The sequence below is a fragment of the Cnephaeus nilssonii genome, assembly GCF_951640355.1.
Source record: "Cnephaeus nilssonii genome assembly, chromosome: 3".
Lineage (NCBI taxonomy): Eukaryota > Metazoa > Chordata > Mammalia > Chiroptera > Vespertilionidae > Cnephaeus > Cnephaeus nilssonii.
Window position 1 is genome coordinate 6,379,399 of NC_137074.1, and position 25,661 is coordinate 6,405,059.

General features: G+C 50.1%; 1 protein-coding gene across 2 annotated transcripts; it reads left to right on the forward strand.

Annotated features, from left to right (window-relative positions):
- MX1 (MX dynamin like GTPase 1) lies at nt 1–24,297 on the forward strand. Of its 2 annotated transcripts, XM_079767420.1 has the most exons (15): nt 1–79; nt 1,842–1,917; nt 2,873–2,998; nt 7,452–7,644; nt 9,377–9,517; nt 10,256–10,410; nt 11,033–11,171; nt 11,858–12,056; nt 14,004–14,082; nt 15,737–15,859; nt 16,199–16,340; nt 17,746–17,904; nt 19,363–19,439; nt 20,442–20,684; nt 23,646–24,297. In XM_079767420.1, exons 3-15 carry the CDS (start codon nt 2,909–2,911, stop codon nt 23,874–23,876), a joined length of 1,971 nt encoding a protein of 656 aa, XP_079623546.1. In that variant the 5' UTR covers nt 1–79; nt 1,842–1,917; nt 2,873–2,908; the 3' UTR covers nt 23,877–24,297. The 2 variants fall into 2 exon arrangements, with proteins under 2 accessions (XP_079623546.1, XP_079623547.1); XM_079767421.1 differs by lacking the exon at nt 1–79 and having other exon boundaries at nt 1,842–1,921.
- The last annotated feature ends 1,364 nt before the right edge of the window (nt 24,298–25,661 follow it).

Sequence of the window (25,661 nt, forward strand, 5' to 3'; positions counted from 1 at the left end):
GAGGGAGCGAGGGGCGGAGCACGGGCTGCATAAAGCGGAGGAGCCGGCAGGACGCACACACGTCGCGGCGAGGAGGCAGGTGAGTGTCGCGCTCCCGGGCCCGCGGCCCTCCCGCCAGCCGGGCTCGGAGCGGGGCGTGCGGGCGGCGGGCGGCCCCGGCGCCCCGGGGTGTGGGCACCGCGGGGCTGGAAATAACGGGAAGAGTCGTCATGGCAATGACGTTGTTCGCTGGGCCCAGAGCACCCTTGCTTCTCCTCCAGGCTGCTGGGGCTCCTGGGAGACCGATCCGAAACAGCCCCGCCAGCCGGCGGCTTTTCTGCAAAAACTTTGCTCAACGGAGTTTCTATTTCTTGTCCTGGCGTTTGCGCTGTGTAGTCATGGCTGGCAAGGAGACACTCCTCGCCCAGCCCGCGGGGCTCAGTGGTGGCGCGTAGACCTATGAACCAGGTCACCGGTTCGATGCCCGGTCAGAGCACACGCCCGCCCGGGTTGCATTGTGTGGCTTGCAGGAGGCAGCCAATCAATGATCCTTTCTCAGCATTGCTATTTCTACCTCTCTTTCCTCTCTTCTCTGAAATAAAAACATGTGGAGAGAGAGAGGAGAGAGTGACAGACAGACAGACAGACTCCTTGAGGGGAGGGACTGTGCCGCCTTTGATTCATGGGTGCAGAATTCATTGAGCCCCTCTCCTGGGCCGGCCCTACGCCGCTGTGAGCCGGCAATGCTGAGAAAAAGGCACAAAAGTCTCAGTGTGGGTGAGAAACAGGAGGCCCCTAGGCAGCTGTGTCTCTGGATTCAGGGCTGTGGGTCCTCAGCGGGGAAAACAGCCTCTGGGGAAGAGAAACCCAGGAAGCACCACAAAGCCGGGGAAAGGGAAATGCGTGGGAGGCAGGAAATGACTCTGACCCGCAATGGCTGGGGCGCTTTCACTGATTGGGAATTATTTTTTAAATATATGTTTTTATTGATTTCAGAGAGAAAGGGAGAGGGAGCGAGAAACATCAGTGATGAGAGAGAATCACTGATAGGCAGCCTCCTGCGCGCTCCCTATAGGGATTGAGCCTGCAGCCCAGGCATGTGCCCTTGACTGGAATCGAACCCGGGACCCTTCAGTCCGCAGGCTGATACTCTAGCCACTGAGCCAAACCAGCTGGGGCAATGTTTTTTTTAATTGTAACACCTTCAGGCATCTCTAACGCTACACATAAATGTAGTTGTGGTTCCTGAAGTGAACAATTGTCCATAGAGGACCTTAGCACCCAGACAAGACATACACAGCCAGAAAGAATCATGACAAGAAAACAAACAAACAAAAAAAACAACCATGAAGGGAATGTATTTATAAATACAATTCCTGAGACCTTCCTGAGCACAAAGTCTCTCCAAAGGCATGGGGTTAGGGGGTACACTTACGGATCACAAAAGCCCATAGTACTCTAAAATTGATCACCTTTCCCCCAGTTTTCCATAAAAGGAATGCATCCCAGTCTCCCTTTTGTGTGTGTTTTTTAACCTTCCCTTTCAACTGTACCAATATTGAGAAAGACTGCATAGCTCTTGGGAGATCAGACAAAAAAAGCACAGAGAGTATCAGAAAAAGATTTTGATACAGGCAGTAAATTTACAGCAAGGTCCTGTGCCTTATCTATCTGTCTCAGAATTAAAACATTCAGGATTTACAAGAAGGGTTCCGGGAACCATGAATTGGCCTCAAAGTGGGTCCCTCTGCCCCCTCCCCTCTGTGTTTGCACCATGGGCAGCTATGCGAAAGGACCTAGATGAGTTCTCTCACTTATTTGCCAGGGTTTTGTCTAATTTGAATGTTTTCCATGATTTGAAGGCGGTATACAACAGCTTTGCATTTCTGTCTAACTCGTCAACTTTACATCGTCAAGGAAAAGGAAGTTACATTGGACGTAAGTAGGTGCTTTATATTTTTTATAACATTTATTTTAAATCAAAGGAGAATATTTTATTTACTTTTATCCCAGGCTATTGGATGTGTAAAATTTAATGTTTGGAGACTTGTGGTCTCAGAAAATTTTTCAAATGAATTTCAAATATATGCATATAAATTTCCTGTGTGCAGGCAAGTATAAATAAAGTGGTCAATTAAATACTTTCAGAAATAAAATGAATAACATTGAGATACATTTCTGTGAAAGAAATGGAATGAAAATATGAAATCAAGGATTGAGAATAAATGACTTGGAGTTATATTTTTTTAAATGATAGGTTTGGGTATCAAATTACCATAGATTCCTTCGACTGCATTAGAATGAGTTCTATTTTTTTTTTTTTTTAGAACGAGTTCTACAATAATTTTATTTTTAAATGTAAACTTAAAAAATACATAATAAATTTCATTCTCTGCCACTATCTAAATTTATGGTGAGAAAAAATTTTTCGTATGTTTTTATTAAATTTTAGAGAGAGGAATAAAGGAGAGGGAGAGAGAGAGAACCATCAATGCTGAGAATCATTGAGCGGCTGCCTCCTGCACACGCCCCCTGTTGGGGATTGAGCCAGAACCCTGGTATGTGCCCTGACTGGGAATCAAACCTATGACCTCTGGTGCATAGGTCAACACTGAACCAGTGAGCCACACCAGCCGGGCATGGTGAAAAAAAATGTTTGATGTTCAACCTAAAATGATGACAGGAAATATCTAGTTTAAAAACAGCTTTTGGGGTCTGGAAGCATATTCTGTAGACCACTGAGCTGGGATGCAGCCTTGGTCATCATGGGACATTTGCTTCCTCGGGCCCCTCCTGTCGTTCCTTTTTCAGTCAGTAGGGAGGTGGGCTTGGCTCCATGAGTGAGTGTACCCAGCGTCTGACTTGTGTTCGTCCTGCTCTGCTTGGCTTTCAGCTGAACTGATAACGGGAGAAGACCGTTCATTCTGACATGGAAACAGCAACTCCCGACTCCACCTCTGCGTCCGGCCAGCCCTTACCCAATGGAGACGCTGTTGCGCCAGAGGTAGATCCGGAGACAGTAAGTTGCTGCCTGAGAATCACTCTCCGCGTGGGTGTGAGCCGTGTCCGTTTCAGGGCTGCCCGTGCGTGGCGATGCCACTGTGGCCGGAGAGGCTCGCTCCCTCACGTCTCTCGGAGCCGAACAGGGATGCGGATCCTGCGGCCTGAGCCCTTCTTGCAGCTGAATGTAGACTTTTTGACTAGCTGATGCTGGTTAGGGTGCTCTTTTGGCCTGGGCCCTGGGCGTGGGAACCCTGTGTTACAGTTGCTCATGTCATCATTCGGTCTCAAACTGCAACCCTCTGAGGTGTCCTCATGACGTTCCCTCACAGGGCAGCCATGGGGGGTCTGTTTTTCCCAGAATCAAGACATGTTTTTGTTGGGAACCAAATTTAGCTTCTGGAATCAGTCGGCTTACGTTTGATCCCAACACCGACACTTCCAGCTGCATGATCTTGGGGTTACTCCTCCCTCTGTGCGCCTGCTTTTCCATCTTTGAAGGGCATAAACATAGTATTTACTTCAGGTGGCTGTTGAGAGGAGGGGAATGTAGGTAGTTTGGGCATTTAGGAAAAGCTCCTTTTCTTGCTAGTACATGTTTTCAAGCCACGGATCAGCTCCTTTCAAGCTGACTCCGTTTTCATGATCAATGTTACCAGTATCTTAAACAATATTAAAAACCATGCTGAAGGACATAGGAAAATAGAGAGGTCCACCCATCTTTCCACCCTAATACAGGCAGTCCTCGGGTTACGTCAGACTCCACCTACGTTGTTTCGTGGTTACGTCACCATCTCCCATTTATTTTTTTTTAAAAAGTTCTGTCATTTCTATGTATGTACATATGTGCTTTATGTTTTTTATTATTTATTTACCACAAGTAAAGGTCAGGAATTTTTATCTTTTAAATTTTTAATTTAAAAAATTTTTAATTTCTTTAAATTTTTTTTTTTTTTTTTTTTACTGTTTCACTTCATTACTGCTGTGTATGTGCTCCATGTGAGTGACGTAGGCGCTTATGTAGGTGGGTTCCGACTTACGGTTGCGCCGTAGGAACGGACCTCCGATGTAACCCGAGGACCTGCTGTGTCCCTGTCCCCGGCCTGGCTGTCACTGGCAGTGTGTGGGGCAGTAAGAATTCGCACAGCTCACACCCACTTGCTTGGAAGTAGCCTGACCGCTTCCAGGCAAGCTGAACAGTGTGCCTTGTGATCTGGCAATTCTACTTCTAGGCGTAGATCTTGGTTCTCAAAGTGTGGTCCCCAAATCAGTGATATCTGCATTGCCTGGGACGCTACTATGCAGATGATATTTGAAATGCAAATGATCACGCCCCCACACACTCCCCCCGCTGGACCTAGAGAACTAAAACTCCAGCAGGGAGCCTTTAACAAGCCCTCCAGATGATTCTACTTCAGGTTGAAGTTCGAAAACCGCTATGCAAACACTTGCCCATTCCCCCTGGGAGCCGTGCTTCTGACAGCATTGTTTATAAATAGCAAAACCCAGAACCAACACAGGTGCCCGTGTGTGATTGTGGAGTGCATGTGCAGCAGAATTCTGTATAGCGGGGAAAATGCATGAACTAGGTTTCCAGGCATCCAGATAGCTGAGTCTAAAAAACAGTGGTGAGCCAAAGAATCAAGACATAGAAGAAATGTACAGTGTGATCTCATTTATGTAAAGTTCCAAAACAAGCAACAGTAAGCAATGTATTGTTTAGGGAAAGATGGTTAGGTGGTACAACTATGAAGAGCAAATATGTGGTTATCACAAGCCTCAGGGTAGAAGGACCTTCTGAGTGAGTGGTGAAGGGGTAATAGGAGGCAGGTGATTGGGAAGGGGTGTACGAAGTGTCTTAAGTACTAAGAATATGTGTTTTCTTAACACAGCTAGTTGGCACATTTGTATTTGCTAATTATTCATCTTTAATACACTCTTGTGAAGGGATGATTAAAAAAAATGAAAACCAAAAAGAAGCTATAAGGGGGTTGGATGCTGAGGCTACTCATGGATACATGGGCTTTCCCTGTGGCAGTGTGTTCTACTTTCTTAAATGTTGTTATGGAGAAAAATTGCACTAGATACTTAAAAAAATAGCAAAGAAGATTTTATTCTAGACTATTGTAATGGAGGAGAGAGATTGAGCTCAGTGTGGAATATAAGGACAACTGGGGTTTACAGCCAGCGGGCAGGGTGAGCGAGAGGAGGGAGAAATGCTAGGAAGAACTTGGTTAAGATTGAGGGGTAGGGGAGGGACTTGATTAGCTATCAAAGGTGAGGGATTCTGGATGAACTGGCTTAGCAGCAGGCTGAGGAGAGGGCTCAGCAGAGCCCCACTCAAGGTTAGTTGAGGGAGTCCTTGCCAGTGTGTACCCCCTTTTCTACTGAACTTTGTCAGTATTCCCATATATGAAGTTTTGAACTCATGCATATTCTGTAAGGCAGTGGTTTGAAACCCGAGGCGGTTTTGCCTCTTGGAACATGTTGTAAAGTCTGGAGACATTTTGGAGGCCCTAACCGGTTTGACTCTGTGGATAGAGCGTCGGCCTGCAGACTAAAGGGTCCCAGGTTCAATTCCGGTCAAGGGAATGTACCTTGGTTGCGGGCTCAATCCCCAGTAGGGGTTGTGCAGGAGGCAGCTGATAGATGTTTCCTCTCTCATTGATGTTTCTAACTCTCTATCCCTCTCCCTTCCTCTCTGTAAAAATCAATTTTTTTAATATAATAAAAGCCTAATATGCTAAGTGTCCAGTTGTCTGGTTGTCCATTTAACCAATCAAAGCATAATATGCTAATGATATGCTAAGGCTATTCAGCCATTTGCTATGATGTGCATTGACCACCAGGGGGGAGACAGTTGACTGGTAGGTTAGCTTGCTGCTGGGGTCTGGCCAATCGGGACTGAGTGAGATGGGCCGGACACGCCCTGGAGCACTCCCATGGTCCCTCCCCAGGTGGCCAACCTCCTGCATCCCTCCCCAGCCCCCATTGTACACCAGTGGGGTCCCTCAGCCAGGCCTGTGCCCTCTCACAGTCCGGGAACCCCATGATTGATCACCCCAAAGAGGTAGGCCCTGCCCACCTAGCCAGGGTTCCACGATGGATGGCCCCCACAGAGGGAGGCCCCGCCCACCCACCACAGCCCGCTGGTCGGTGGCCTGGGCCTCCCTCTGCAAGGCAATCGCCGGGCAATGGCTGGGCCCCCAACCAATCGCATCACACCTGCCTTGGCTGGTGGCGCCAGTGGGTGTCATAGCGTGGTTGTCCGGAAGGTTGTCCAGATGGTCATTCTGCTATTTGGTCATTCGGTTGATTTGCATATTATGCTTTCATTATTATAGATTACATTGTTTGGGTTACTGAAGCTTTATAACAATTATTGAAATATAATAATGTTAGCCCTCCAATTTTGTTCTTCATTTTCCAAGTCATTTTGGCTGTTTTATGAGTATTTAGACCATTTATATTTGTTGTGATTGTTAGTATGAATAACTGGTTTTGAGAAGATCATTTTGCTATTTATTTTCTATTTACCCTATCTGTTCTTCATTTCTTCTTTTTCTGCCTTCTTTTTAAGTTCATCAAGTATTTTTTATGATTCTATTTTACCTTCTTTGTTGGCTTATTTCATAGAACTGCCTGAGTATCTCTATTAAACATTATTAACTTACCAAGTCTACCTTCAAGGAATGTTATACTGTTTCATGTCTAATACAAGAATCTGACGATAGAATGTTCTCATGTCTCCCCTCCTGGCCTTCATGCTATTTTTGTCATGAATTTTAGCTTTACCTATATCATAAGCCCCACAATACATTGTTATTTTTGTTCAAATAGTCAAATACCTTTTAAATGTATTTAAGTAATTAAAAAAGTATAGTAGTTACCACTTCTAGTGTAGATTCCTTTGTGTAGATGAAGATTCCCATCAGTGCCATTTTCCTTCTGCTGGAAGGAATTTAACATTTCCTGTGGTGCAGGCCTGCTTGTGACGAATTTGTTCCCCTGTGGTATGTCTGAAAGAGTCTTTAGTTCACTTTCATTTTTAAAAGGTATATTCAGTATTTTAAAAGTGCCACTCCCCTGTCTTCTCACTTGCATGATTTCTGACGAGAAGTCTGCTGAAATCTCACCTTTGTTCCTCTATACGTAACATGTCATTCTCTGACTGCTTTACCCATTTTCTCAATATCGCTGTGTTTGAGCAATTGGACTAGATTGATGTAGTTCACAATAGTTTCTTGTGCTTGAGGTTCATTGAGTTCCTTGGACCTTTGGGTTAATAGTTTTCATCAACTTTGGGAAAATGTTAATCTATCATTTCTTCTTTTTTTTTTTTTTTCCTGTTCCTCTCCCACTCTCTTTTGGTAACTCGAATAAGCTGTATATTAGGCAAGTTGAAGTTGTCCATCTTTGATGGAGCGTGACCTGCAAGCCATGACAGAATTCTCTGATTCTGCTTTTGCTAGATGCTGGAGACGAGCTTGTGCAGCCAGTATGAGGAGAAGGTGCGCCCCTGCATCGACCTCATCGACTCCCTGCGGGCCCTGGGCGTGGAGCAGGACCTGGCCCTGCCCGCCATCGCTGTCATCGGGGACCAGAGCTCGGGCAAGAGCTCCGTGCTGGAGGCGCTGTCTGGTGTCTCCCTCCCCAGAGGCAGCGGTAAGAACTTGCCCTCTATCAGTCGGCTGCAGCTGCCGTAACAAGCTACCATAGGCTGAGTGACTTACACAATAGAAATTTGTTTCTCACAGTTCTGGAGGCTAGAAGTTTAAGATCAAGGTGTCGACAGGCTTGGTTTCTCCCAAGGCCTCTCTCGTGCAAGTGACCATCTTCTCGTTGAATCCTCACAGGGTCTTTTCTCTGTGTGTACACATGTGTGGTGTCTCTTCCTCTTTTTAGAAGGATGCCAGTCATATTGGTTAGTGACCCACCCTTATGACCTTATTTAACCTTAATCACCTCTTTAAAGGAGGGTCCTGTCTTCGAATGCAGTCACTTTGGAGGTTGGGGTTTCAACATGTAAATTTTGAGGGGGGCACCATTCAGTCCATAATACCCACTTATTGCACCATTCTGTGTGGTTTATACATAACCTGCACTGAGTGGAAGGTCTCGAGTAAGTGCATATGGGTCTCCAGCCTAGAATTCTGTGCATGTGGGTGCTTTCCTGAGCCCCTTCCCCAGAGCTGACCCTCCATCTGAGAGGCAAAGATTGGTTCTCTGGTCAGTGGTGCTTTTGAGCTATAAGACCAAGGATATCAGCGAGGGTGCATGGACACAGACAGACCTGAAATGGGTCTTGACCTGCTCTGGATGTGGAAGATGGATAGATGGGCTTTGGAAGGAGTTTACAGTAAGGTGGCCTGGTAGGAGCAGGATGCCTTTCTGACCGGAGTGGTGTGTATCCTATCTAATAAAAGAGTAATATGCAAATTGACCATCACTCCAACACACAAGATGGCCGCTCCCATGTAAACACAAGATGGCCGCCACAAGATGGCCTGCAGGGGAAGGCAGTTGTGGGCAATCAGGCCAGCAGGGGAGGGCAGTTAGGGGTGACTAGGCCAGCAGAGGAGGTTAGTTGGGGGTGACCAGGCCGGCAGAGGAAGGCAGTTGGGGGAGACCAGGCCTGCAAGGGAGGACAGTAGTGGGGGACCCAGGCCAGCAGGGGAGGGCAGTTAGGATGACTAGGCCAGCAGAGGAGGGCAGCTGGGGGGGACCAAGCCTGCAGGGGAGAACAGTTAGGGGCAACCAGGCTGGCAGGGGAGGGCAGTTTGGGGGGGGGGACCAGGCTGGCAGGGGAGCAGTTAGGTGTCGATCAAGCTGGCAGGGGAGTAGTTAGGGCTGATCAGGCTGGCAGGCAGAAGTGGTTAGGGGCAATCAGGCAGGCAGGCAGGCAGGCGAGCTGTTGGGAGCCAGCAGTCCTGGATTGTGAGCGGGATGTCCGACTGCCCATTTAGGCCCGATCCCAGCAGACATCCCTCAAGGGGTCCCAGATTGGAGAGGGTGCAGAATGGGCTGATGGACACTCCTCCCCACCCATACACGAATTTCGTGCACTGGGCCTCTAGTATTGGGATAATGGAGGATGTTTGCATAAGTTCGTTGTTTTCCACCTGAGTTGGGGACAAAACACTGGGATGAAGCAAGATACTTAAAATAGTGGCTTTCAAGCATTAGGGAGCCCCAAACCACCTCAGATGTGTGTTCTAAGTGCATATTTCTGAGGCTACCACAGATGTCATGCGTCAAGAGTATCAAGAGGGTGAGACCAGAACGTTAGCAGTGTGAACAGTCTCCAAGATTGAAACTTTGAGAGCCACTGATCTAAGGCCACCATATAGGACTTTTAAGAGCAGAGTATGGAACTGATATGCACCTCGCCTCCTAGGTATTGTTACAAGATGCCCCCTGGTGCTGAAACTGAGAAAACTTAGGCATGATGATGATGAGTGGAAAGGCAAAGTCACTTACCGGGACATGGAGATCGATCTTTCAGCTGCTTCGGAGGTAGAACAGGAAATCAGGAAAGGTACGTACCCCGTATTCATTCATCCTCACCTGTTTGGATGTCAGGTCAAACCATGTGAAGTGTGTGGGGTCTGCCTGTCAATGTTCCCACTCTCTCCTTTCGGGGCCCGCCTGGCACCCTTGGGAACCATCCATCCCCCTCTCTCCCTCCTGCTCATCAGGCCCCAGCTCTCTCATATTTTATCTTCTTTTCCCTCATTAAGATCAGTGCTTTTGAACAGAGTCTGACCTCAGTAATGTATTGCTTAGTGTATAAGTTAAGTATCTGAGGATGATGTGAATTTTAAAATGTAAAGCTTGTCTCCAAATATTGAGTCTTTTTTATTCAAGGGCTTCCCCACTCCACAGACCTGATGGAAGAGGAATCTGGGTGGGCCTTTTCCTCCAGGAGCAGAACAGATGTGTTTACAGAATCCTTGTTTAGACTGATTTATGGAAGGTCTCGGTAAATGTAAATCACAGATACCATTTGACCAATTTGAAACATCCAAAGGGAGAAATCAGACTTGTACTTGATAAAGACAAAGGAATAATGCAGTTAGTTGTTGCTAACTGTGATTGAGATGAATAGGTAACTTTTCCTTATTGACTTTAATTTCTTCCATGCCACATACTTAAGTTTTAGTCACTTTGGGAAGGTACAAAAGTGAGTGGTAGGTGTTGCCTTCAGAGGATTCGCTGTAATGGGTAACTTTCATCCTAAATGCTATTGGGTTTTTCTTTTTTTCTTCTTCTCTAGCCCAGAATGTCATTGCTGGGGAAGGTGTGGGAATCAGTCATGAGCTAATTAGTCTGGAGGTCAGCTCCCCTCACGTGCCAGATCTGACCCTGATAGACCTTCCTGGCATCACCAGGGTGGCTGTGGGCAATCAGCCAGCTGACATCGGACGTCAGGTGAAACTTCAGGCTCCATCTTGGTCTTGGTCTTGTGGGGGAGGGAGGCTGCATTAGAGCAATAGTGAATCCAGGGCTGAGGTTGAGGGGTGGATATTAGGAGGGATGAGTAGGGAATTTCGAGAGCATGATGGCTGCAGTTTCCTCCATCAAGTCAGGTCGAGGCTTCTCTGGAGAGAGTGAGGCAAACAGGCAAAATTGGAAATAGGTTTTCTATGTTTTGTGTTTTTTACAGTGATGCATTTTTAGGTATAGTCACATTTTGTGGCATATCTAAACTGGCATGTATTAGAGAAGAATCTAGAATCTTACGTGGGTAGAGAGAGCACTAGAAACAATATAATGGTATTTCCCTATCAATGACTCTCACTCTGTGGATTAATGATTTAGGTAAGACTCGAGCAATTCTTGTAGCCTCTTGTTTTTTGTGACCATCAGATTTGAGGTTTTAGGAGATGGTCAATGAGTGGAAACTTTGGTTTTCCCTGACCCCAGAGCTCTTTCTGCCACAGAGAACTTAGTTTCTCATAACTCTGTCTCGGGAAGAGCTACTAGGCTTGTGTTGAGGGGAGGGGACTCCAAGGACCTATCTCAGCTCTCACATCCTCTCATTTTCTTACAGATTACAGCCCTCATCAAGAAGTACATCCTGAGGCAGCAGACCATCATGTTGGTGGTGGTGCCCAGTAACGTGGACATCGCCACCACAGAGGCGCTGAGCATGGCTCAGGAGGTGGACCCCGAAGGAGACAGGACCATAGGTAAGAAGAGGGACGAACCTACAAATGGTAGGTGGTCTGATAGTGGGAAAGCATCCCTTGAATCCAAATGGGTGTTTGTTGGCACCCATGCAGGGTGGGGAGGGGGGGCTGCACCCAGCAGATGAGACTGCTAAGGTGTCAGGTTTGATGCCCACTGAGTCCCGATGGCGTGGGCCACATGGATTCTTGTTGGCCACAAGTTGGCTCATAACCCTTGTCTGCCTGCTTACAAAAGGCATGGTGAGTTCAGGGAGTGGGGCAAAACCTGAAAGCAATTAGGTCCGTTAACAATGAATTTGAGGGTGGGAAGAAAGGAAGGACCTGTGACACATGCCACAACATGGATGAATTTTGAAACTATTTTGCCAGGTGAAATAAGCCAAATAACACATATATTGGGTCCCTAGAGGAGTCAAATTCATAGAGATACCAAGCAGAATGGAGGGTGCCAGGGGCTGGGAGCGGGGAATGGGGAGTTAGTGTTTCATGGGGACAGAGTGTCAGATGGGGAAGATGGAAAGTTCCGTGCATTGCACCTGGGCTCTGCAAGCCCTATTGTCTGCCCTCAAGCAAGGTTGGGAGGAAGCGGGTGGCCAGGAGACTCTCCTCCCCCAGGCGGTGAGCTGACCACTCCTCGCTCCAAGGGAGCTGTGAGTGTCCCCTAATGGAAAGCCTCCGGTTCTCAGGGATCCTGACAAAGCCCGACCTGGTGGACAGAGGCACCGAAGACAGAGTCGTTGACGTGGTGCGAAACCTCGTCTACCACCTGAAGAAGGGCTACATGATCGTCAAGTGCCGGGGCCAACAGGACATCCAGTACCAGATGAGCCTGTCCAAGGCTCTGCAGAGAGAGAGGGCCTTCTTTGAGGACCATCCGTATTTCAGGTACGCCTGGCTCTGCTTTCCCAAGGTCAAACCCTGACCATGGACCTCTGTCCTCCCCAGGGAAAACAGCCACTTCCAGAAGCGGATATTGGGGTATATGTGTGAGGGTTTGATCCTTGAGAGTGACTGTGGGATTTCCCTGGAAGAAAGATGGAGGAATTCACATGCATGGCAAAAAAAATAAATAAATAATAATAATAACTTGTAAAAAATCAAATTAAGGAGTGAACTTGCTACAGTAATTTAAATAGTATGGTGCTGGAGCCAGAATAAAAACATAAATACAACAAATAGGAAAAAAAGTAGAAAATCCAGAAATAGACCCAGGTACGTGTATGATAAATGATAAATGTGGCATTTCAAATCCATGGGCCATGTCATTTTGATGATTCATCAGTGGCACTGAAAAAATCATTTAATGTTTGGAAGGAAAAGTTAAACTTCGTGCCCTGAACATTCACATTACACCAAAATAAAGACCAGTTGAAGCTTATAGATGGAGAGCTTAGCATCCCACGATAGAGATCTTTCTAACTCTAAGGCCAAAGACAAATTTTTTTTTTAAAAAAGGAAAAGACTGATAAATTGGTCAGATTTAAAATACTGAGAAGATGCAGAGTTGGCGGGAAAGGAGGAGCCTGGCTCTGTCCCCGTGGCAGGGAGCCTTCCGGCACAACCTCTGCATGGCTTTGGTACCAGGCCCAAAAGATGTCAATGAAAAGGTGCTTATAGGGTGTTGAGGCCCTTGTGTGCACTCCTGTGTGTGCAGGCAGGCGGAGCCCCACGCACATTGTTAATATCATTACAATCAATTCTCCCAGAAGCCCGTGGAGAGGTCTTGTTCAGAATTGACAGGTGTGTAAACAGATATTCACACACCTCTGAGCACAGCAGCAGTCGTCACAAAAACTGAAAGATGAAACAACTCAAGTATCTATCGATGGATGAATGGATAAACAAAACGTGATCTATTCATACGATGGAATATTAGCCTTAAGAAAGAAGGACATTCTGACACCTGCTTCAACCTGGATGAACCCTGAGAACATTATACTAAGTGAAATAAGCTGGTCATAGAAAGACAGTACTGTATGATTTACGAGAGTGATCGTAGTCATAGCGACAGTGTGTAGGATGGTGGGATCCAGGGCTTGGAGTAGGGGGATGGAGAGTTAGTGTTCAGTGGGGACAGAGTTTCAGTTTGAGGAGATGGAACATTCAGGAGCTGGATGGTGGAGATGGTTGCACAACAGCGTCAATGTGCTTAATACCCCTGAACTGCGTACTTAACAGTGGTTAAAACGCTAAATTTTATGAGATGTGTATTTTACGACAATTAGACAAATTGACAGGTGTGGAAAGAGAACTTCAGTTTGTGTGTAATCTCACTAATAGGTACGCCAACTCATGCTTTCCTGCCTTTCAACCTGAAAAGCTTTGTGCCGTGTCAGAACCTGTAATAACTCACCCTGGGAACTCAGAGTTGGACGGAGTGGGAAGAGGGCTTGGCTTCCTTCGCCCAAGCAGCCATGGTTTCAGTCCTCGTCTCGGGGAAGTGGTGTCCCCTGGTTCCATGTTCGCCCTCACACCTATGTAAATACAGGTCAATATATTTTTATGAAGTCCTCCACCGATATGCACTATATTTACATGTGTGGTACACACAGAAGTGTGTGTGTGTGTGATGAAAACATACCTGAAGGCGACTGTATTTTTGTAAAGACACATTTCATACATCCAACTGGCAGGGGTCCTTCTATACTACTTTGGAATGATCGGAATTTACTAAAATGCAGGCACCCTTCTGAACATTGGCGGGGCACCTACCCACAGCCGGGCACTCCCTCCAGTTGGAAGTGACCGGGTTTGCCGTGACGCCCGCAGGCAGCCGCACAAAGCCTTTTGTGGCTACGCTAAGATGGGCGTGTGTGCTGTCTTCTCTTGCAGGGATCTCCTGGAGGAGGGAAAGGCCACCATCCCCTGCCTGGCAGAAAGACTGACCAATGAGCTCATTGCACACATCAGTGTAAGCACAGGGAGGGCAGTCTGTTCTCTGGGTAAAATCCTACAAACAGCCAGCTGAACCGTGGCATGGCGACGCTGAACTGTCACCGAGCACATGGCACTCCTGGGCGTCTGTGAAGACGCAGGCCCAGGCCCAGCGGGCGTGGAGTGTGGCCTGAAAGCCCCGGTGTCTAGAGAGGGCCCGGGTCATGCATGGTGCTTGTCAGAGGACCACACAGTGAGTGGGATGCTGACGGACTGTGTCCACTTGGCCGAATTAAAAATCGAGACCTTCTGAGCACTGTTCTGACTCTTCCTTTCTCACCGTCTACCACTGTCAGCATGTCTTGGTAATTGTAATGACCATATTTCGTTTCTTACCGTATTTTCCGGCGTATAAGACGACTGGGCATATAAGACGACCCCCGACTTTTGAGAAGATTTTCCTGGGTTAAGAAGTCGTCTTATACGCCAGAAAATATGGTACATTTCTCTGCTTCTTTTCCAGTCTGTCCGCACAGTCTCTTGCTCTTTCCCATTTTCGATCCTTTTAAAAGATGCCTTTGCATGTATTTCTGTTGTGCCTTGAACTCGATGGTTCCAGCATCAGAAGCCGGCTGTGCTGGGTTCCGCGGGCCGTCCCCACAGGGACTTGCGCCGGAATTTTGACTGGGAGCCCGAGTTTCTTGGAACTTGGTCTGTGGGGATTTGCAGAAGCCTGGGTTCCATGGGGCTCTTCGGGGAGAGGCAGCGTTTGCCGCTAGTTTGAACCATGTTAGCTTCTTAGTTGGAGGTTTGGGGACCCCTCAGCAAGTGTGAAGTTGGGGCAAACCTGTCTGAGGGCTGGCTGTGGGTAGAGACTCTCCATGGAGATTTTCTCTTCCCCTCCACTCGGCACAGCGTCCAGGCGTGGTATGCAGTCCCCCAGGAATGGGCTGGCAGGCAGGCTGTGCCTCCTGCTATGATGAGGGCATCATGTCGGGTCCCAGGTTTATGTAGAAAGAAGGTGCTCATCCCTTAGATTCCTGCCTGGAGCAAGCCCCCGGGGGTTTCTCCTTCGCCTCAGCATCAAGGCAGACGAGTTCGCGCTTTCTCTCCCACAAATGCCCTTGAGGCCAAATCGAGCCTCACTGCGGCTCCCCTCGCATCCGTGGGCGCCCACTGTCAGCTGGCTTTGGCTCCTGGGTGTCTGAACACCTGCCAGCTCACTGATACGGTTAAAGGCTGCCTGTGACGTGTTAGCCAGTGTCTTTAGCCGCTCGCCAGGGAAGGCTGAGCCGGCACGTGCGCTCCACCACGTGATAGTTATTAGAGCCACAAGTGCCTGGTCACTTTCCGTTTTGAACAACAGCATGAAAGTTGCTAAATCTCAAATTGTTGCAACTGCACTTTTCCCGAACCCACTAGACAAGTTGCTTTCCCAGGGCCCAGGAGCCATGCCAAGGGGTCGCCTGGCGTGGCCGGGGCTGTTTGCACGCGAGCGGGAGGGCGGGCAGGCCCGGGGTAGGGTGGATGGGAGAAGCAGTGCCCTCTCTCCAGGCAGGGGAGTCCTTCTGGAGGAAGCCAGGAAGTCAGATGCGCTGCTCGGCTGCCCCGCACCTCGCAGAGGGAGGCCTGGGCCCTTCTTTCCATTCAGTTCACATTCCTGTATCCCCATGACTTTCTCTTCTCCCCAGAAATCTCTGCCCCTGTTAGAAAGTCAAATAAAGGAGAACCAGCAGAGTATTACAGAGCAGCTGCAGAAGTATGGCATGGACATCCCGGAAGAAGAAACTGAGAAAATGTTCTTTCTGATTGACGTGAGTAGCGCCGTGGCATCGCGCTGAAGGATCACACCCTGAACATATGAAAGGGGCAGCGTGCCTTACACGCTTCTTTCTTTTCTGTCCTCTGAGCACCAGAAAGGGGCCGGGGTTGAGGGAGGGTGGGGTGTGGAGGGTGGAGGGTCACCTTGCTCCTTGATTCTTCCTCATGGGACTCACCCAAGACCCTGAAGGCCTTAAGGGAAGAGTCTGGTGTCCATTCCCCAGAGTGGCCCGCAGGCAGCAACAATGCCTTGCCCCCTCAGCACGCATACGATCTCCAGATCCCTCGACGCTTGCATCCGAAATAGCTCCACTTGTGTTTGCTCTTCACAGAAAATTAACACATTTAATCAGGACATCCACGCTTTAGTAGATGGGGAGGAATCTGTGGGGGGCAACGACAGTCGGCTGTTCACCAAAATTCGGATGGAGTTCTGCAAGTGGAGCCTTGAGATCGAAAAGAATTTCCAGAGAGGTGAGTCAGGCCCCACCACACACACAGCTTCATTCCCTCTCTAAACGCCCCCCCTCCACACAGCCGCGCTCTGAGGCGTTCGTGGCTAGGGCTTCAACATGTTAATGTGGGGGAGACGGAATTCAGACTGTAACATCACACGATGGAATATTACTCAGCCATCACAAGGCAAGGGAGTGCAGGCACAGGCTACCGCGTGGCTGAAAAGGCTCATGCTCAGGGAAAGAAGTGAGACAAAAAGCCACGTGTCATGTGATTCACAGGAAATGTCCACAGTAGGCAGATCCACAGAGACCAGAGGTAGATCTGCGGTTTCCAGGGGCTGAGGAAGGAGGGTGGGAGCGACTCCGGATGGGCACCGGGTTCCTGGGGGCAATGAGAATGCTCGAGGGTTAGATAGCAGTGATGGCTACACAGCTTTGTGAATATACCCCAAACCGCCAACTCGTACACTCTAATAGGTGAATTTTACAATACACGGATTGTATCTCCATTTAAAGAATTTCTATGAGAAAGTATCTCCTGACCAAGAAAGGGAACCCAGGCTACTACCCCTGGTTAGTTCTCCCCAAAGAGGAGTCCTGCTGAATTTCTCCCAGGGGGATGTTTTCCTTCACAGCGAGTATGTTGAGAATAAAAAGAATTCCAGCCCGGCCAGCGTGGCTCAGTGGTTGAGCGTCAACCTGTGAACCAGGAAGTCATGGTTCAATTCCCGGTCAGGGCACGTGCCCAGGTTGCGGGCTCGGTCCCCAGTGTGGGCATGGAGGAGGCAGCTGATAATGATTCTCTCTCATCATTGATGTTTCTATCTCACTCCCTCTCCCTTCCTCTCTGAAATCAATAAAAAAATATATATTTTAAAAAGAATTCCAAACATAAGAAGAAAAAGCCAAGTGATTTTTATATAGTAAACATACCACACTAATAGGATCCTATGTGCTGGACATTATATGATCCCACTTGATCTGCACAGTCCTCCTACTCATGCGACAACACATGAAGAAGGGATGCCTAGGGAATTCCAGGTGGTGGTCACTGACAATCCCACTTTCTTAAGGACCTGCAAGTCATAATGTTCTCTTAGGATGCAATTGCTTTGGTAAAAATCCAGTTGGGGGACAAACTTTCATACTCAAGTTCCTTTTAAGGAATACCAGTAGGTCTGCGGTCACTGCTCGCTGGCATTGTGCCTGGCTCTCTCCCTGACCTCTCTAGATGACCCAGAGTGAGTACATTAAGGGCTGTTTCCTTATTGCAACGCCTGATTGTTTTTTGATTTGTAAATCAGATGTGATTTTGTTTTCGTGTCACTGTGCTTTCAGAGAGTCCAGGATGGCGCTGTGTTTAGAAAAGCCTGCGACATTATTTTTGTAAAATAATTCAGAGCTCTTCCTTCCCACGGTAGGTTATGAAGATATTTTTAGACAGATCAAGAAATTTGAAAATCAGTATCGCGGCAGAGAGCTGCCAGGGTTCGTGAATTACAGGACGTTCGAGACGATCATCAAGAAGCAGGTGAAGACCCTGGAGGAGCCGGCGGTGGAAATGCTGCACAAGATCACCGGTGAGTCCTCCCGGGTTTGCCTTCAGGCCGGGGCCAGGCCGAAGGGCTCTCCCCCGGGTGTCCCAGCACCAGCCACCGGTCACCTAGAAATAAAGGCCAAAGTAGGGCAGCGCAGTTCTTTGAGATCAATAAGAAGAGCTGCTCGGGAAACACGGATCCAGGCAGAAGCCCAAGTGGTGTTCCACTGAGGAGGCCAAGGCCAGGGCGTCGATGAGAAAGGGACAGTTAGGGGGCGACCAGGCTGGCAGGTAGAGGAGTTAGGGGCGATCAGGCTGGCAGGTAGGTGAGCGGTTAGGAGCCAGCAGTCCTGGATTGCGAGAGGGATGTCCGTCTGCCAGTTTAAGCCCTATTCCACAGGGATCGGGACTAAACTGGCAGTCGGACATCCCCCGAGGGGTCCCGGATTGGAAAGGGTGCAGGCCGGGCGGAGGGGGGGACCCCTCCCCCACCCCCGTACACGAATTTCATGCACCGGGCCTCTAGTCTATACTAATAAAAGGGTAATATGCTAATTAGACTGGATGTCTTCAGGACATTATTCCAGACGTTCTTCCTGAGGAAGCTGGGAGCCGGGGCGAAGCCAGCTGTGGTGCCGGGTGCCTGCAGGCGGCTGGGGCGAAGCCAGCTGGGGTCCCAAGTGCCAGAGGGAAGCTGGTGCTGGCAGCCGGGCCAAGGACGGCATACTCTTGCACGAATTTTTGTGCGTTGGGCCTCTAGTGTATATATAAACTTCTGTTTTAGAAAGATAAGATGTGGAGTCAGTAAAAGATTTTCATGCATAAAGATACTGTTAGGATAAATCCTGTGAGGAAGTCAAATGGAAATACAGGTTTCAGAAATGAAAATAATGTACATTTTCTGATTAAGAGCTTATTTGTGTATTTCTTTTCAAATAGATAATGTGGACATTTAGATCTTATTGATGTATTTAAAAGAATGATTTGAGGTTTGACCATTAAATGTTGATATATATATATATATATAATATAGATCATATTCTTTGCAACTATTTAAACTTAGGATGAAAACGTCAAATGTTAAATAAGTATGCTGGGGGACATTAGGTTTAAAATTCTTCTAGGACCCAGCCAGTGTGGCTCAGTGGTTGAGTATCGACCTATGAACCAGGAGGTCATGGGTTTGATTTCCCGTTAGGGCACAAGCCCCTGTGTTGGGCTTGGTCCCCAGTAGGATGCATGCAGGAGGCAGCCAATCAATGATTCTCTCTCATCATTGATGTTTCTATCTCTCCCTTCCTCTCTGAAATCAATAAAAAATATATTTAAAACTCTTTTAGGGAGCTCTTGAGCCAAAAGAAGAGAAAAGAAAGAGAGGGAGGTGGGGGAGGAGGGAGGGACGGAGGGCACTTTTGTTCTTGTCATTTTATCCTCTTATTTTTTGCAATCTATTACGACGAATGATCCACCAATACTGGGCTTTTTGTTTTTCTTTCATCAGATATGGTCCGGCTTGCCTTCACAGATGTTTCCAAGAAAAATTACGAGGAGTTTTTCAACCTTTTCAGAACCTGCAAGGTAAAACCAAATATTTGTTTAAAAAGAAAATAACCCTGATGCTAGAAAATAGATTTCCTGGATTTAAGACCGTTGCAACTTTACTGTTCTATTTGGAGAATCAAATTATGCAGCTTATTAGTGAATCATACTAATTATATGACCAGTGAAGTCTGGTTAAAAGCAATAAAAGAGAAAGAGATAGGCGGGGGGAGGGGGAGACCTCCGGTGTCTCTTTTTGCAAAGGCACTACTCCCACTAAAGGCACTAATCAGTCCCATTCTGCGGACTCCACTCTCCTGACCTCGACCTCCCGAAGGCCCTCCCTCCAAAACCAGCACGTTGGAATTAGAATTTCAATATATGAATTTGGGGGAACACAGACATTCAGCCCCAGGCACGCAGCACAGCCGGGAAGGCCGGCTCTGCTGTGCAGGAGCTGGAGGTCTCGGCGGCCGCTTAGCCTGCCTGGCCTGCAGCTCCTTCCCCACAGCGCACGGCCGACAGCAGCCTCCTCACCTCCCAAGGTTGTAGTGAACCGTGAGGCCACACCTGGCAGGGCGTGTCCCACTTCCTGGCGCTCGGGGAGGTGGGGGTCCAGGTGCTTTCTGTGTGAAGATGTCCCAGCTCCCAGGTCGCCAGTTTCTCTAAGTCCCAGGAGAGAGGATTTGACTGACTTCAGTTCATCCCTCTGATCCCGGGGGCTCTCTGATGGGTATCACTCACCACATGGAAAGGCCAGGAAAAGAGAAACCAAAGCGGCTGAGTCCTCAGGCTCTGGGGACGAGGGGTCTGGCCACGTGTGCGGTTCAGGCTTTTCAGGAATTCTGAGCCTCTGCGGAGGGTGGGAACCCCATCTTAGGTAAGCCAAGGTGGGGCGCAGGAGGCTGCCCCGAAGCAGCATGCTGTTCTAATTCCAGTTGGAGAAGCTGCTAGCTGGGGGCTTCACGTATAACCCAGTTTCCTGTGACCCAGGGGTTGATTTCTGGAGGGAAATCGTGTTGTGTTTCTCTTGCGCATTAGTCCAAAATTGAAGACATTAAGTCAGAACAAGAAAAAGAAGCGGAGAAGTGCATCCGACTGCACTTCCAGATGGAGCAGATTGTCTACTGCCAAGACCAAGCATACCGGGCTTCGCTGCAGAAGATCCGAGAGAAGGAATCGGAAGAAAAGAAGGGTAGTTTGCGCGAGCAGAAGTTCTATCAGGAGGATCCTTTGACTTGCTCCCTCGCTGAAATCCTCCAACACCTGATGGCCTACCGCCAGGTGAGTCTGCGCGTGTCTCCCAAAGATGCTTTTTGTCTCATTTCCTGACTTCCTGTCTCGGTAGGGTACCCACCAGCCAGCTCCATCCTTCAGCCCTTCATTCGCCTCCATAGAAGCAACTCAGCCTCCGATGAGAAGAGGCTGTGACTTAGAGCCACTCACACCCGGTGTTGGCTGGCTGTGTGGCCCTGGCCAAGTTCCTTAACCCCTCTGAGCCTCAGCTTTCTTTTTTTTTTAACCTTTTTTAAAAATATATACTTTATTGATTTCTCACAGAGAGGAAGGGAGAGGGATAGAGAGCTAGAAACATCGATGAGAGAGAAACATCGATCAGCTGCCTCCTACTGGGGATGTGCCCACAACCAGGGTACATGCCCTTGACCGGAATCGAACCTGGGACCCTTCAGTCTGCAGGTTGACGCTCTATCCACTGAGCCAAACCGGTTTTGCCTGAGCCTCAGCTTCTCTGTAAAATGGCACCTCCCGTAGGTTTCCAGTGACTATTCCCGGGGGATGAGGGGGTGTAACTCCCTTAGCGCAGCCGTGGGATACAGTGGCGGCTCCACAAACAGAAGCTGCTCACGGAGACGCGTGCTCTGATGGCTTCTCTGTGTTTCACATGACACGAAGGGGGACCTGATTCGTCCTGGGAAGGCTGTGCACGGCAGCGGAGCCACCTTAGTTAGAACCGCTGGGACATGTACAAACCCGGACACCTAAAGCACATCATCGCCCCTCGCTTTCCCAGGTGTCTCCATCCGTCACGGTTCCTGTGCTGGAGGCCCTGCTTCTCAAACTTGGCCTCCCGGGGTCTTGTTGAAACGCAGGGTGGATCGCAGGTCTGAGCTGGGCCCAGATTCCGCATTTCTGCCGCGCTCCCAGGGGAACGCCGCGCCCCCAGCATCCGGGCTCTAACCCCAGGGTGGAACTCCACACATGTGAGCGAAGCCAGTGAAGGGCAAGACAGAAGGACGCCTGTGCGCCTTGGCTTCTCCTGCAGCGAAACTTACCCTCTGTCTGCTCACCTGCCCCACAGAACCTGTTCGAGTAGGCCGTGCGTGCACACGCACAAAATCCAAAAATGAGAGACGTGGAGAGGGGGTCTCCCACCCACCCCGCCCGGAGCCATGCCATCCCCTCCCCGGCAGCAGCAGACGCAGTCCTCCAGGTCCTCGATGTCCTCCAAGGGACAGCGTACACATGTGTATGTGCGTGTGTGTGTGTGTGTGTGTGTGTGCAATGTATGTATACATGCAAATTGTTTTTGCACCAAGGTTAGCAGAGCGTGCTGCTTGGCATCTTGCTCCCTTTCCTGCACCTTGGAGATGGTCCCATTCCCGCTCATGTGGTGCTGCCTTATTCTTTGTCATGGCAGCGGAGTCTCCCATTTTATGGACGTGTGCTGTTGCAGGGATTTCTGGTGTATCAGTCAGGGCTGTACCAGGGAAACAGAACCAATAGGATAGATGTAGGTAAAGAAATGTATTTCTAGCCCTGGCTGGGTTGGCTCAGTGGATAGAGCATCAGCCTGTGGACCAAAGGGTCCCGGATTCAATTCCGGTCAAGGGCATGCACCTTGGTTGCAGGCTCCTCCCCGGCTCGGCCCTGGTCAGGACTCCTGCAGGAGGCAACCAGTCGATGTGTTTCTCTCACCTCGGTATTCCTCTCTGTCTTTCCTTCTCTCTTCCATTCTCTCTAAAAATCAATGGAAAAATACCCTCAGGTGAGGATTAACAAAAACAAACAGACAATAAATTAAAAAATAAAAGTGTTTCTAGGAGCTGGCCGATGGGTTGTGGGGGCTGGCAGGGCAGGTCCAGGGTTCGTAGGAAGGCCATCAGGCGAGGCGGGCTGGAGGTTCTTGGGCAGGAGGCAAACTGTGTACAGGCAGTTTCTTCCTCCTAAGGCCTTCAGCGGATTGGACAGGCCCACCCACATGATCAAGGGTATCCTCCTTTCTTAAAGCCAGCTGATTGTAGATGTTAACCACATCTACAGAACACCTCGATTCGTGTTTGACCGAATACCTGGGAACTATTGCCTGGCCAAGCTAACACATGAACGTGACCATCAGACCTGGGGCAGGCCTAGCACTCGCTTTAGATCAGTATTAGCTGCAGGAAGCTGCTTCGGGGTCCAACATCAGACCTCAGTGCCGGCGGCCCCCAGCATCCCGCCTGTGGGTCACCTAAGACCATCGGAAAACACAGATATTTACATTACGATTCCTAACAGTAGCAAAATTACAGTTACAAAGTAGCAACGAAAATAATTTTATGGTTGGGGGTCACCACAACATGAGGAACTGTATGAAAGGGTCGCGGCATTAGAAAGGTTGAGAACCACTGCTCTAGACTCCTTCCATGCCTGGCATCTTTCCAAACGGTCACCTCCTAACCATCCCGGGAGGCCGGTGCTGGTGTTTTATAGAGAAGGAACCCGAGAGGTCACAGCCCTTGCTCAGTGCGAGTCTCTCTGAGCTGCCGAGCGATCGCCTGTCTCGGGAAAGAGAAACTTTTCGCTCACAGGCGGATGGGGATGGGGGTGGGGAGCAGGGTTGGAACTACCTGCCAACCTGCCTAGCACTCGGCCCTCCTGTGGCTGTTGGTAGCCCAGCCTCTGTTCTGCTACAGATCTTCGTGTCGACTTCAAAGAAACAGCATAAAGTCTTCGGGGCCGAGTTGTAAATAGTGTGAACGTGTCCCCCATTTCCCTTCCTGGAGCACATCTGACCGTCTCCCGTCAGAAGTGATCCTTTCATCCTCAGGACTAGCCAGCTGACCCCCGGCCCCGGCCGCGCCCTCTGCTCCGCAGGGACATGTGTGGCCCCTCGCTGCCCATGGCACAGAGGTTTGAGAGACCTGCTGGGTCCGGTCCCGCCGGGTGCTCACGTGGCGAAAGTCACGAGGGGGGACTTTCCTTCCGTGTCCCCTCAACCCCTCTGTGACCCGTCCCTTGCAGGAGGCCAGCAACCGCCTGTCCAGCCACATCCCTCTGATCATCCAGTTCTTCATCCTCCAGTCGAACGAGCAGCAGCTGCAGAAGGCCATGCTCCAGCTGCTGCAGGACAAGGAGAAGTACGACTGGCTCCTCAAAGAGCGCAACGACACCAGCGACAAGCGCAAGTTCCTGAAGGAGCGGCTGGCGCGGCTGACCAAGGCCCGGCGCCGGCTGGCCCAGTTCCCGGGCTAAGGGCTCTGTCCCCTCTGTCCCCGCGCCTCGCCTCCCGCCTCCGGGGTCCTCTGGGTTAGTCACCCGTGCTCATCCCCGTAGAGGGGAGGGACCAGGAGGAAGCTGCGGTGAGCGATGTGGTTTCCAGATGTGGTTTCTAGCCCGAGACTCGAGACCCGCCCTCGCGAAGGCTGTGGTTTGGGTTGGGCGGCTGGCGCCGCCTTCCTGGTTAAGAACGTGCTCTTCCCATCACATCGTCCCGCTCCCCCGGCTCTCTCCCCGTCTTCCTCAGCGCCCCGCGCCCCTGAGCACCGGAGCAGGGCTGGTGCCTGGTTGTCCCATGACCGTTCACACGCCCGATGCTTTAGGACCCTGAGTGCCCAATGCATGAAGCTGTAGAAGTCATACCTCATCTGTTTGTAATAAACTTTTCTAACAGACGTTTCGCTGACACTCCTCATTTGGGGGGAGAGCCTGGAAATGACAGGTGGGAACCGGGGCGGGGGGGGGGGGGGGGGCTGGGCCAGGTGTAGGAATGAGGAAGCTGAGTAAAAGCGCGTGGTCTGGTTCTTTGTGAGAGGCTGAGGGGAAATGGCGGGGAAGTGAAACAGGGTAGAGCTAGCAGCCTTAGCTGTTGATGGTGTGCCCTGGTCAGGTGTCCGACTGTTAAGTCCCTGGGCACCCGCTTGGAGTTCAGGATAAAGGCCGAGTCGGGAGGTGGCCCAGCAGGCGGAGGCGCTGGCTGGCCGTGGTCGGGGGAGCAGAGGTGGGACTGCTGGCCACGGATCGCCCGGAGCAGCCCCACTCCTGCTGCCTGCTCTCACCAGGGGACGGGGGTGTGGGGGTGCGGGGGAGGGGACGCCCGCAGACACCCAGCCCGGCAGCTCAGGGCAGGACACTGAGCCACGGGCTGGAGCTGGAGGCGGGCAGGTTCCACAAGGACCGCACCGTGCCCTCGGAAGTGAGCTGAAGCCTCGCAGGCCTCGAGGAGGGGAGGCCAGAGGGCAGGCAGAGCGACGAGGTGTGAGCCAGCTGCCAGAGAGGAGGACTCGAGCGGATGCCCTTCAGGGAGACCCACTCCGCACAAGCGGCTTGAGTGGCAGGAGCACCTTCTACCAACGTGTCCATTCCGGAGGGGCTTCCGGCCCAGCTGGGCAACCGCTGGTCAGGGCCGGAGAGGGGGCTGGCTACGCTGTCCCCTCCCGTCACTCCGGACACGCCAAGCTCCTCAGTGCTGTGGGACAATGTGGGAATTGATGCACAAGAGGGAAAGCCAAGACGATGGGCAGGCAGCACCTTGGTGCCTCGCTCAGGGCCAAACACCTGCAGGCTGATGCAGGATGGAGCGCTCCCAGGAGCCAGCGTGACTCATATTTAAAGAGAACGCTATACCAGTACGCACAGACTTTTCTAAGAACGAGGGTAAGCAGGCAGGGCACACATTCCCAGTCCAGTGTCCCTTTAGGAGACTAGGCCAGCTTCTCACCTCGGAGCTGGGGAGCTGGCGCCTCCTGGTGGCCATCCCGAGTAACTGCTCCAGTACCAGGTGTTCTTGCCACTGAGCCAAGACACCTGGGGACCAGGGACACAGGTGGCAGCATTACCCAGGGTTCTTTGCTGTTGTGATTTCCCTGCTAGTCCCGGAGAGGGCGGAGGAAGAAAGCTGATAGTGTGTGCTCCAGATGGGGAGTCTACCCAGCGGGGTGGGGGAGGAGGGTAAACCTGATGAGGACCCACAGTCTCTTTCCTTTTGGCCAAAAAGAGCAGGTGTCCTGGGATCTCAACAGGGGAGGAGTGCACGTCCCT

Excerpts from the sequence above, each read along its gene's own strand:
- MX1 (XM_079767420.1), top strand. The coding sequence starts at position 2,909 with ATGGAAACAGCAACTCCCGACTCCACCTCTGCGTCCGGCCAGCCCTTA. Across the intron at positions 2,999-7,451 it reads CAGAGGTAGATCCGGAGACA|ATGCTGGAGACGAGCTTGTG; the intron begins GTAAGTTGCTGC and ends TGCTTTTGCTAG. Across the intron at positions 11,172-11,857 it reads CGAAGGAGACAGGACCATAG|GGATCCTGACAAAGCCCGAC; the intron begins GTAAGAAGAGGG and ends TCCGGTTCTCAG.